This window comes from Crotalus tigris, unplaced genomic scaffold (genome assembly GCF_016545835.1).
Source record: "Crotalus tigris isolate CLP2741 ecotype Arizona unplaced genomic scaffold, ASM1654583v1 scf7180000024506.7606697, whole genome shotgun sequence".
Classification (NCBI taxonomy): Eukaryota; Metazoa; Chordata; class Lepidosauria; order Squamata; family Viperidae; genus Crotalus; species Crotalus tigris.
The window spans coordinates 1,263,586-1,276,569 of NW_024100678.1; the positions used below are offsets into that span (position 1 = coordinate 1,263,586).

At 45.7% G+C, this 12,984-nt stretch overlaps 2 protein-coding genes across 3 annotated transcripts in view; both read left to right on the top strand.

The window, feature by feature from the left end:
- ANP32B (acidic nuclear phosphoprotein 32 family member B) overlaps nt 1–12,984 on the top strand; it is a 35,503-nt gene that overhangs the window by 20,801 nt on the left and 1,718 nt on the right. The window contains exon 5 of one of the 2 annotated variants that reach the window (XM_039333733.1): nt 10,565–10,677. In XM_039333733.1, the coding sequence (XP_039189667.1) occupies nt 10,565–10,677 (113 nt within the window). Of the gene's footprint in view, nt 1–10,561; nt 10,678–12,984 lie in introns of both variants that reach the window. The other variant, XM_039333732.1, reaches the window with a different exon arrangement.
- LOC120303858 lies at nt 20–6,251 on the top strand. Its single transcript, XM_039333731.1, has 2 exons — nt 20–51; nt 1,408–6,251. The coding sequence occupies exon 2, from the start codon at nt 3,380–3,382 to the stop codon at nt 4,718–4,720; it is 1,341 nt and encodes a 446-aa protein (XP_039189665.1). The 5' UTR covers nt 20–51; nt 1,408–3,379; the 3' UTR covers nt 4,721–6,251.

The window sequence follows — 12,984 nt, forward strand, 5'->3', positions numbered from 1 at the left end:
AAAAGGCCAGGAGAAAGAGGAAAAAGAAACCTTTCTCCTTCATCCCAACAGGTAAAAATATTTTAGTAGCTTATCTACCATCTTTAAATACAGCATAATTATCCCCATACCTCATCTCTTAATTAAAAAAATATCAAAATATTTCATTAAATGTTCTTTACTAAAAGTCCAGTAAGGACAACCAAATATATTCGTATTCTCTCTCTCTCTCTCTCTCTCTCTCTCTCTCTCTCTCTCTCTCTCTCTCTCTCTCTCTCTCTCTCTCTCTCTCTCTCTCCCTCTCTCTCTCTCTCTCTCCCTCTTCCTCTCTCTTCAATCATAATCCCCCCTGCCAGCCACCATCGCCGATCTTCTCCTTACCTGACCAGCTAGCCTCACACTCTTCTCCAGCATGACTAATGGAGAATCCACAGATGGTTTGATCTTGCCTTTCTGCCCTAGAGACTAAGTCAATCAACCTTTGCCACGCCTCTCTTCCTCCGGCTAGGAATCCCCAGTCACAACTTAGTCTTAGCCCAAGAGAGAAGTGGTGAAGATTGAATCTTCTTTCTACCAGAAAGACAAAACTGGATTTTCCCAGGTTGTACCTTTCCCTTCCCTTCTCTGCGCTGATATCAGCGCTGCTTTTCAAACCGCTGAGTGTCAAAGTGGTTTTGTAGGCTTCGGCTGAAGCCTCAAGCTATTTATAGCTTCCAGGCAGGGCAGAAGTGTAGTAGTCGCCATTTTGAGCGCCACTTTTATTGTTCCTGAGTGGGAGGGGACCTTCCCTTCCAGTGAGCGCCATTTAGACTCAAATAGAATCAATTTTGACCAGAATTCAGCCAGCAATTTTATTAGTCAGCCATAGAAGCAGCTCCCACATTTATTAATTCGGACATAACGACGGAGTAGGAGGTCACTTACTAGCGGCCGCCATCTTGAAAGCCTTACAAACACTCTCAGGCCATTCAGAAGCCAGAATTAAGGAGCGGCATTTTGAAGGTGCTGCTTCTCCAATTCCAGGCTCCTTGGTAGCTCGCCGCATACAAAGCTATTACAATTAGAGGTAGCAACAGCCTCCTTCACTGTGTCTGGACGCAATTTCCAAAGATTTCAGGGCGTGGCTGAGTGCCTGCTTTAACTGCCGCCATTTTCAGCGCCTCTTCCCACCACCGATTTTGCTGCTTATAAGTGTGCTGGCTACCCCATTAAGTTGGTCTTGCCACAACTAACAGGATTATCAGTGTGCTGGCTACCACATTAAATTGGTCTTGCTGCCACTAACAGGACTGTGAGTGCTGGCTATCCCATTAGGTTGGTTGTGCCGCCACCACTTCTAGCCACAACTTGGCTCCTTTCTATTGGGATCACTGTTGCAAACACATTGAGATTGCCATTTCTGTGATATCTCTGATTTTGCAATGGCAGATAAAACCACAGAAGTTCAGATATCTCAAGGTGCCTCCAGCACTTCCTCCAGGCACAAGAAATCGAGATCTGCCAAGCAGGAGGGTGCTGGGAAATTCAGATCCAAAGCTATCTCTGGCAAAAGGTCTCCCAAAGCTGCTGAGAAAGAAGGCAGCAGGCATTGGAAAAACAATTATCCAAAGCTGCAAGGCAAAAGAATGATGCAAAGGTTGGTCAGATTACTTCTGTTCCCATGGAAGCATCGGTTTTTGGCCCTCAACAAGCTCCTTCAACCTCTGCTACTCCAAGTGCATGGTCTCCAGAAGGGGAAACAGGTCAGTTCATTTTTCCCATGGCAAAACAGGTGGAAATGTTTCCCCATTCCAGTGAGGGGTTTGGCTTTCATATCCCTGCTCCGGGTACAGCTAGACCTCTGGGGCCAGAGACCACATTCACTCCTACAGCGGCAGGGCTTCGCCCTCCAGAGGCTCAGGAGACAGAACTATCAGAATGAATACACCTTCTGATTTCTCAGGCTATTGCCCAAGGTGTAGCTTAGACCCTAAACCAGAGAGCTCGACCCGAGTCGATAGCATCAGGGATCCCATCTTACAACAATATCGTATCTCTCCCAGGTGGAAGCAGCCGCATACCAAGGGCCAGTTTCCCCCTCCAATTCCTCCAGGAGTAGAAGGTTGTTCATATGGGACGATGAACAGAGAGAGCAGGGGATGTCAGAAGATGAAGACTTACCTCCTGATCCCCCTCCTTTCATAGGCCTGTTTAATCCGGCCCTCTTTAAATCCTTACTTCATAAGGCCAGGAGCACTGCTCAACTTGGTCCTGAAAGTGTTCCTCAGGCTGAACCTTCCACCACCCAGGGACCTACCAGTAAGGTCTTTTCAGAACCAACGTTTACCCAACAGGACATTCCCTGTCCTCCCATTTTCCCCAATGTAGTCCAAAGACAATGGGGAATGCCAGGTACTTTTCTATCCCCAGGTGGGACTGATAGAAAGTTATTTAATATGGCCCCAGCACTGTCGGAGGTGCTAGCAGTCCCCACTGTAGATGAGCCCTTAGCACCATTGGTTCTCTCCTTCGCTGTGTCTGGAGATATAACAGAGGTTCTGAAGTCAGAGGATAAGAAAGCAGAGCTTAATTTCTGCAGGACCCACCAAGCCTCAGCATGGGCGGTAAAGGCAGCTACATCAACTTCCTTTTTCGCCAGATAAAAAAAAAAGAAGAGGTATGGATGCACCAAGATTTAAACAAATTGGTGGCTGCATCAGAATACATGGCTGACTCATCATTGCACGTGGCCAGATTTTCCTCCCGGGCATTAGCATCTAATGTTATCTCTCGCAGGCTTTTGTGGCTCAGACAGTGGTGAGCGGATGCTAGGTCCAAGTGGCGGTTGGCCTCAGCCCGTTACATGGGAGGCCAGTTATTTGGAGAGGCACTAAACCCTTATCTGATTGAGAACAAGGATAAGCATAAGGTCATGTCCCATTTTATTAGGAGAGCAGACAGGAGAGCTACCCCTTACACCCATAAGCAGTCCTTTCGCTCAACCGACACAGGGTCAGAATTCATCCTTTACTCCCGTCCTTATCCTCCCAGACCAGAACGTCAATTCGACAAATCTGGTAACGGACAGACCCAGGCAGCAATTACAGGCCAAACGGCCCTTTCGAGGCGCGGGAAGCTGTCCTTTCAGAAAGTCCAAGTGACACCAAAGGTGCCTCTCCCATAAGGGGCAGGTTGGCTTTCCTTGAACACAAATAGGAGAACACCACTACAGATCTCTGGGTCCTCAACATCATCAGATTTGGCCTAACTTTAGAGTTCAATTCCACCACACACACACCCTGAGGCATTTCGTCTCTTGCCCATCATCCAAAAATCTGGTCAAAAGAAGCCTCATGAAAGAGGCCATTCGACATCTCCTGGAGATCCAGGCCATAGAACTGGTACCGGCAGGGCAGAAGGGATGGGGGTTTTATTATATTCTGTTCATCGTTCTGGAGGCCTCGGGAGAGTGGAGGGCAGTCCTAGATTTAAAGAAATTAAATATCGATTTGGCAGACAAGAAGTTCAAGATGCAAACGTTCCAATCCATATTAGCAGGCATCAGAAGGGGGAACCTCCTGACATCCATCGACCTGACAGAGGCCTACTTACACATTCCCATCCTTCTCGGACACCGGAAATTCTTCAGGTTCTGCTGCGCAGGCCACCATTTTCAATACAGAGCTCTACCATTCGGCCTGTCATTGGCCCCCAGAGCATTCATAAAGGTCCTGGTGGCGCTAGCCGCGCATCTCAGGACCATTCCAGTGTGTGTCCAGTGTTATCTGAACATTCTCATTCAATCCTCCTCAGTCCAATTGGCTCAGTCAGAACTGGCATTGTTCATCAAGACCCTCGACCACGGGTTTTCAATAAATTTTCAGAAAAACCAGATAGTTCCCTCCACCTGCCTCCTTCACCTGGGCACGGTGATAGATACAAGGAAGTACGAGGTTTACCCGTCTCAGGAACGTCGGGACAGTATCCGATCCCTAGTCACCCAGATTCAAAGGGAGCAAGTAGTCGCCCTAGCAATCCTTTCTCAACTGCTAGGAAAGATTGTTTCCTGCATAGCAGTAGTTCCTTGGGTTCAGCTCCACTGAACCCTCCAATGGTTCTTGCTCCCGTTCCAGAGACTAGGCACCAATTTCTCCAACCACAAGGTATGGGTCCCGTCACAGACCCTGAAATCCTTCCAGTGGTGGGTCTCCCCAGCGATGGCCAGGGGAACCTTATTCAAGGAGCCCAACCGACTCATCCTAACATCGGATGCCAGCTTGTTCGGCCGGGGAGCGCACCTGCAATTCCAGTTGGCTCAGGGTCGGAAGCACAACATAAACTGGTTAGAGCTCAGAGCTATATATCTGGCTCTACGACACTTCCGCAACACAGTGGCAAAGCAACACGTTCTAGTCCTCACGGACAACGTGGTGGCGAAAGCCCTTATCAACAGGCAAGGGGGTACCCACTCCAGGTCCCTCATGGCCGAGGCTCAATTATTAGGAACCTGGGCAGAGACCAACCTCTCATCCCTCAAGGCAGAGCACATCTCGAGAAAGACAAACTGGCAAGCGGATTTCTTGAGCAGGGCCACAGTGGGCCACTCCGAATGGCGCCTGCACCCGGATCTTTTCAGGGAGATATCAGAGAAGTTCGGTCATCCAGTGCTGGACCTGTTCGCTACCCCAGCAAATTCCCAGCTCCCGAGATTCTTCTCCCGGTTCCCGTCTCCAGGGGTGGAAGGGGTAGGTGCCCTATCTAGCCCGTGCCCCAGAGAGCTCCTGTATGGGTTCCCTCCTCTCCTTCTGATCCAGGCAGTTATCCAGAAGATACTGCAGGAATGGGCAAAGGTGATACTTGTTGCTACCCACTAGCCAAGACGGCTGTGGTATGCCGACCTCGTAGGTCCCTCAACCTCTCCTCCATGGAGGATACCCCAAGATCAAATTTCCCTCAGCCAGGGGGTTCTACCTCAGTAGCTCCAGCTAACCACCTGGCGTTTGAAAGGAGACTCCTAACAAAAGAGATCTACTTATCAGATGTGATTACCATGATTCAGGCTTCAAGAAGGCCTGCAACTAATAGAATCTATGATTCCACATGGAAGAATTTCTGTAACTGGTGTGTGGGAGACAACAATTAGATCCAGCTACAATTCCTATTCCAAGAATTTTGGATTATTTACTGGAAGGACTTAAGAAGGGTTTAATACTCAACACAATCCACAGACAAGTTGCTGCCCTGTCCACGGTGCTCACGTATGGGAAGTCAGAGCCCTTGGCTTAACACCCCATGGTACGTTCCTTTGTCAGGGGACCAATCAACAGCAAACCGCCTGTGGTTCACAGATATCCCTCTTGGGACCTGTCCAAGGTCTTACAGGCTCTCACTTTACCTCCATTTGAGCCCGTCAGAACCTCCACTCTATGGTTCTTGACACTCAAGGTTTCCTTCCTAGTAGCCGTCACATCGGCTAGGCGCATCTCGGAATTGGCAGCACTCTCAATTAGAGATGACTTATGTATTTTTCATAATGATAGGGTGGTCCTACACTTAGACCCCTCTTTCGTCCCCAAAATCAACTCATTGTTTCACAGGCCACAGGAGCTTGTGCTGCCAGATTTTTGTCCTGAGCCGTCCCATGATTTGGAATGTAAATGGCACACCTTGAATGTTCATAGAGCCTTGCATTGCCATATTAAGCGAACTGCCTCTTTTCGCAAATCTGAAGCCCTTTTCGTTTCATTCCATCCCTCTTCACTGGGTCAAAAGATGACTGCCTCTACTATCGGCAGATGGATTAGAGCTTGTATAGCAGGGGCATACCAGATGCACTGCTTCCTAGTTCCAAGACGAATCACCGCACACTCGCAGTGCAGCAACTTCAGCAGCGTGGGTGACACAGGCATCAATCGAAGAGATATGCAAAACAGCAATTTGGTTGTCTCTTTCCCCATTTGTGAGGCATTATAAGTTAGATAAGTTCGCCTCAGCAGATGCTTCATTTGGTAGGAGAGTTCTCCAAAGGGTAATAACAGGTAATGGGACACAGGCCCGGACTTCTTCCCACCCATAGGGACAGTGAGGCTTTGGTATGTCCCATCTATGCATTCTCCATTCGTCATGCTGGAGAAGGGGCATTGTTTTACATGAATGCCTTTTCTTAGCATGACGATGGAGAATCTACTCCCCCCCCCAGGGACCATCCGGTCCTGTGTCAGGGGAATTTGAGCCACCACCACCTTGAAATACCATCAACTGCTGCGCCTTCATCGTGACTGGGGATTCCTAGCCAGAGGAAGAGAGGCGTGGCAAAGGTTGATTGACTTAGTCTCTAGGGCAGAAAGGCAAGATCAACCCATCTGTGGATTCTCCATCATCATGCTGAGAAAAGGCGTTCGGGTAAGACAATGCCCCTTCTCCTCCTCCTCGTCCTCTGCACTCAATCAGCTGCTAGCGGCTTGGGTGGCTGTGCTCCGTCCAGGTTGAAGAAAGCGGAGGCATAGCGGAAAACAGCTTTCTTCAACTTGGACGGAGCAGAGCCACCCAAGCTGCTAGCAGCCGATTGAGTGCGGAGGAGGAGGAGGAGAAGAGCATGAGGCCGACTGGCCAGGTGAGGAGAAGATCGGCGATGCTGGTTGTCTAGGGAGGGGGGATCATGGCCGCTCGGGGGGCTCTGCAAAGCCTCATGGCAGTGGCATTGGCAGCTCCCCCAACCAGTCCGTTTCCCCAGCTCTATATAAGCTTGGCAGAACCCCACATCCCCGATCGGACCCATGCGGCACCTTTCTAGGTCTACCACCGCAGTCCTCTGTCTCTTCCTCCACCGCCATGTGCAGTCCCAAAAAGAAAGGTTTGTGGGCAGTCCCACAAAAAAAGTGGGACTAAAAAAGTTCAATCAATTCTAACTTCTCGCGGAACAAGAAGATCTCGCGAAGTTGGAATTGAGTGATTGAACTTTTTTAGTCCCACTTCTTTTTTTTTGTGGGACTGCAAATGGTGGAGGAGGACTGGGAGCTGCAGTAGAAGGATGAAAGAGCCGCATTGCCTACTTGTGCTTTAGAGCATGTCCACCAGATATGGTAGTAAGTACCTGGTCTTTGTTTGCATTTCTAACATTTGTTTGAAGTATTTTTAAACATTTTTGCTAATCTCACTGGTGTCATATGCCACCTGTAAAACATTTTATATAAGTTTTCTTTATATGCCACTGCTTTAGTTAATTTATCATTTCTTTCCCATAACTTTTGCCAGTTTTCTAATTATATATTATATCTAAAGTTCTTTGCCCATATTATCATTGTTTCTTTTACTTGTTCTTCCTCCATTTTTAAGCTTAACAGATATTTATAGAGTTTCTTAATCAATTTTTCATCTGTTTTTAACAGTATCTGGTCAAATTTTTTATAAAATCCCATTGTTTAAACATCTTTTTCATATCTCGTTTGGATTTACAAATATGACCACCATGATACATCAATACCTTGTTCTTGTAAATTTGTCTGTCTTTCAATTTTCCTTCATTATCCAAGATTTCTTTATAGGTCACAACTTTGTCGTAATTAATTAAATTTGGGTAAGCAAAAGCTTCCATTGTTGAAAGCCATACAGGTATTTTGCTTTTATTTTTTCGGAACGTTTCCATCTTTAATATAACATATAAGTTGTACAATTCAATTAAAAAAGAAACTGAAATCTTTTAGGGGGAAAAACAACATTTATTTATTTATTTATGAGACTTATATACCGCTTTAACTGCAAGCACTCTCTAAGCGGTGTACACCAGTAAGCAATGTATATATATATTTACATTGCCCCCAACAATCTGGGTTGTTGTATTGTATTAAAATATACAATAACATGGTTGCATAATTATGCACACCCTTAAAATGATACTTTGTTGAAGCACATTTTGATTTTATGACAGCATTCAGTCTTTTGTGGGTAAGAGCCAATCAGCACATCTTGCCTGGGGAATCTTTGCCCACTCTTCCTTGCAAAGTGCTCCAAATTTATCAGATTACGAGGGATTCTCTTATGTGCAGCTCTACTCAGGTCCCCCCTGAGGTGTGGGCTCTGGATGGGCCATTCCAAAACTTTGAACTTCTGGTGAAGCCATTCTTTTGTTGATTTGGATGTATGCTCTGAGTCATTGTGTTGAAAGGTGAAAATCCTCTTCAGCAGAGGCCAGAAGATTTTATGCCAAAATTGTCTGATATTTGGAAGTGTTCATAATTCCTTTTATCTTGACTAAAGCTCCAGTTCCAGCTGAAGAAAGCAGCCCAAAGGATAATGCTACCATCATTATGCTTCACCGCACCGTTGATATGGTGTATTTTTGGTGATGCACAGTATTGTCAGTATTGTTTTTGTGCCGAACATACTTTTGGGAATTATGGCCAAAATTCAACCTTGATCTCATCAGATCGTAACAAATTTTCCCATATGCTTTTGTCAGACTTGATGTAGGTTTTTGCAAAATGTAACTGGGATTGGATGTTTTCCTTTTTAAGAAAAGACTTCCGTCTTGCCACCCTACCCCACAGGCCAAACATATGAAAAATACATGAGACTGTTTTCACATGTAGTACATAACCAGTACTTGCCAAAAAAAATCCTGCAGCTCTTTTAATGTTGCTGTAGGCCTCTTGGCAGCCTCTAGGACAGTTTTCTTCTTGTTTTTTAATCATTTTGGAGGAATGTCCAGTTCTGGCTAATGTCACTGTTGTGCCATATTTTCTCCACTTGTTGATGATTGTCTTCATTGTGTTCCGTGGTTGGAAATTTTTTTGTACCTGACTGATACCTTCCAACAAAGAGATGCCTTTGATGTTTGGAAGCTCTTTGCAGACTATGGTTATTGCTGTCAGAGGCAACTGAGACAATGTCAGAAAAATTTTATTAGAACAGTTGAACTGTCATGGTTCCAACTAATGAAACACTTCAAAGAACTTCCAGGCATTATTTATCCTAAAAAGTCTTTATTCTTTGTGTAACAGAGTGTCTGCACGGCATGGATGGATGCCAAGATCTTAATTCTCCTCCTTTGTACATAACATTCCAGCCTATTCCCCTCCCCTATTTTGCAGTCATAAATCAAGTTTTCCAATCAGAGTGGAAGGGCAAAGGTTCACTTCCTTATCTTTCTCCTCCCCTCCCTGCATCATCTAAGTTAACTCTAAAAATACCAAACAGTTCTGTATATTTTGTCAAAGCAATAATATCCAATATTAGCAGCTTAATCAGAGTCACTTTAATTAATAGTAGGTGTGTACTGTGTATTTACCATAGTTTGAATGTGATTGGCTAATTGTAAATACAATCACATCCCTGCTTATAAGAGGGTATGCACATTTATGCAACCATCTTATTGTATGTTCGTTATAGTTACTTTCTTCCTAAAAGATTTCAGTTTGTTTTTTAATTGAATTATGTGTCATATATAATCTGTAGTATATTATGCTAAAGGTGGAAAACATTCTGAAGTGACTTATCTTGGTCTGATTTTTTTTTTGTTTCAAAAACCTGGCACTTTAACAGGGGTGTGTAGACTTTTTGTGTCCACTGTATTTGAATCAACAATACTTATGTCAGCTGAGAAAGATCAGTTTTAAAGCATAGAATAACTGTTATGGTTTGTATGATCTATAACAAAACACACCAATTTTCAAGAAGAAAAACTAGTGTGGATGTTGCCCTTTATTTCCTTTAGCTGGTTGTATGGTTGTAATCTCAATTTACTGTCTTCTGAGTAGGTAGGCTCATTTTCAAATAGAGCATTGATGGCAAACCTTTTAGAGACTGAGTGCCCAAAAACTGCCCCCACCCTCGCTCCACCCCCTGCTCCGCCTGCCCGCATGGCCACTCACCACCTCCAGGGCCCGCCACAGATTGCCCAGGCAACCCAGCAGCGCCGTGCAGGCCACGCCCTCTGCCCGCACCCCGCAGCATCAACTGTGCATGATGGGGCATGAGGGCAGAGTCTTTTCTACGCTGCCTGGCTGCCATGTCCTTGGCTGCGCTGCTCCGCGTGGGCCACTCTTGGGGGCGACTGTACTCCAGGGGGGCTGCTGGGGAGGAGAGGGCCGTGGGGAGAGGCGGGGCTGGGGCAACAGCACGTGTGCCCACAGAGAGGGCTCCGAGTGCCGCCTCTGGCATGCATGCCATAGGTTCGCCACCACTGAAATAGAGCATTGCATTCCAGCCTCCTACAAACACAATTACTACTAGGGACATGGAGCCTGGTGGATGCTTAGTGAGATTTCTAGGGACACATCGACACTCAAAGGGATAACATTAGGGATCCAGATTCTAATATATTAAGGAATCTGTAATAATATAGCAAACTGTTGTAATAGATTGCAAATTATTAGCACATCCTCTTTTAGACTGACAGTTTAAACTCATACTGCCTTTTAGATTGCTTAATTTATAAATTGCAAGTCTGAAGATAATTATGAAACATTGGTTGATATCAGTATGTGTTTTTTATCAGTTGTTCATAGGAAAATATTTAAAAGGAAACACCCTTTGAATTAATATTATTTTGATGTTATGGTAGCTTCCCTAATTGATATGTATAAAACTCTTTTATCTTTTTCAGAAGATGATGATGACGATGACGACGATGACATATATGAGGAGGAGGACGAAGACGAGGATTCACTTTATGCTTTGTTTGTAGGAGGGCAAGATGAAGAAGATGAAATTAGTGGAGAGGTTGGTTTAAAATATTGTTTTCTCTTTGCAGTAAAATGTTTATGTGCATTTATTAGACTGCAAGAAGAGTAGCTATTCTTATTACTACTAGTAGTACTGCTACAAGCATGCCATCACACCCCAAATGTCTTACAACAATCAGACAAAGAAATTACAATAAAATCAGTGAAACATAAATGTTGGATGGCAAGTGTGGTGAAGCGAAGGATTTCCCTCTCCCTTACCAAACGCCTGGGTGAAGAGCCACATCTTCACAGCTCTTCTAATACAACAGTAGAGTGGGGATCATCTGTATTGTGAGGGGAACCTTGTTACAGAGGACAAGCACTGCTATAGAAGGTGCACTTCTGAGATCCCAATAGGCCAGACATGTCAAACACAAGGCCCGGGGGCCGGATGCGGCCCTTGAAGTGGTTTCATGTAGCCCACGAAGCCATCCTGGAAACAGTGAGGGAACGGTCCCTGCTGTCTTGGCCCTGGCCCGGGCCACCCAGGAGCCAATGAACAATTTTGTGGTGGCCATCTTGGCACTTGCCCCAGTGGACCATGCCTTGGAACTTGCCTCGGTCTCACCCCCTCCTGCCAGAGACCCTCAGATCTGTCCCACTCCTGCCCAGGCCCCCCATAGGCACTCTTGATGTGAATGATGTAGAACTGGCCATGCCCACCCAGTAGGCCACACCCACTCCATCCATGCTCATCCATTAGGCTGCACCCACTCTGGCCACACCTACCTGCCCCCCCCCCCAGGGCAACCGCAATGCTGATGCAGCCGTCAGTGAAATTGAGTTTGACATCCCTGCAATAGGCGATATTGTTTAATCAGTGAAAGCTGGAGCATGCTTGACCCTGCAGGATCAAATCAGCTGGGCAGATGGCTATGAGAGATAGGTATTTCCTCAAGTAACCAGGCCTATGCCATGTAGGGCTTTATAGGGTTTTTTTTTATAGAGAGAGAGTGAGCCAACACCTTAAATCGTGACAAAAAGCAAACCGGTAACCTGTGCAGCTCACAAAGCAGAGGTATTAACATTGGCATCCCAGTGTTTGCCCTTTACTGCTCACACTGGGTTCTGGAGCAGTTCAAGCTTCTTAGTAGTCTACAAGGGCAGTCCCATATAATGTGTTACATTAGTAAAACATTAATTGCATGAGTCAAGCTCCAAGCTGACATGGGCCTAGATGACTTATCTGAAGGATTCCCTGATCTAGGAAACATAGCAGCTGGTGCCCCTGATGCATTTATGGAAAACCATCACGGTCACAGCTGCCCCTTGCTCTTCAGGCAGGAGCTGCAAGTACAAGAAGGCTCCTAGATCAGTGGTGGCGAACCTATGGCAGGGATGCCAGAGGCGGCACTCGGAGCCCTCTTCGTGGGCACGCGCGCCGTCGCCCCAGTCCTAGGCCTTCAGCTGGGTTTTATAAAACCTTTTCGGTTTAGGCCTCCGCTGCTGTGTTCAAAAAAAAAAAGGTTCAATCAATCAGTCAATTTCAACTTCTCGCGGGGAAAAAAAAGATCTTGCAAAGTTGGGATTGATTGATTGAACTTTTTAGTCCCACCCAGTCTGCTGTTACTACTGCAGCTACGCCCACCCAAATGGCCACGCCCACCTGGCACCCGACGATGCATAATTGGGTTTGGGTTGCAGTTTGGGCACTCGATCTCTAAAAGGTTCGCCATCACTGCCCTAGATTGTGCACCAACTTCAAGGGGAAGTACTACCCTATCCAAATATTTCCAGATCTGGTTGGCTCAAGGACCTACATCCACTCGATCTTGGTAAAACAGAGTCAGATATGATTCCTCTCCTTCCAAACAAAAACAGCTTCCAGGCACTTGGACAGAACATTGACATCCTTACTTGGCTGGTCTAGGATCGAAAGATATACAGGTAGTCCTCGACTTATGACCACAACTGAGCTCAAAATTTCTGTTGTTAAGCAAAACAGTTGTTCAGTTAATTTTGCCCCATTTTACAACCTTTCTTGCCACAGTTGTTAAGTGAATCCCTGCAGTTAAGTTAGTAGCACGGTTGTTAAGTGAATCTGCTTCCCCATTGACTTGGCTTATCAGGTTATAGAAGGTGATCACATGACCCCAAGATACTGCAGCCATCATAATTATGAGCCAGCATCCAAATTTGGATCATGTGATTTTGGGGATGCTGCAACGGTCATAAGTGTGAAAAAATGATAAGTCACTTTTTTCAGTACCATTGTCACTTTGAATGGCCACTAAATGACCTATTGTAAGTCAAGGACTACCTGTAATAGGGTATCATCAGTATAATGATGTTGAATGCAAAC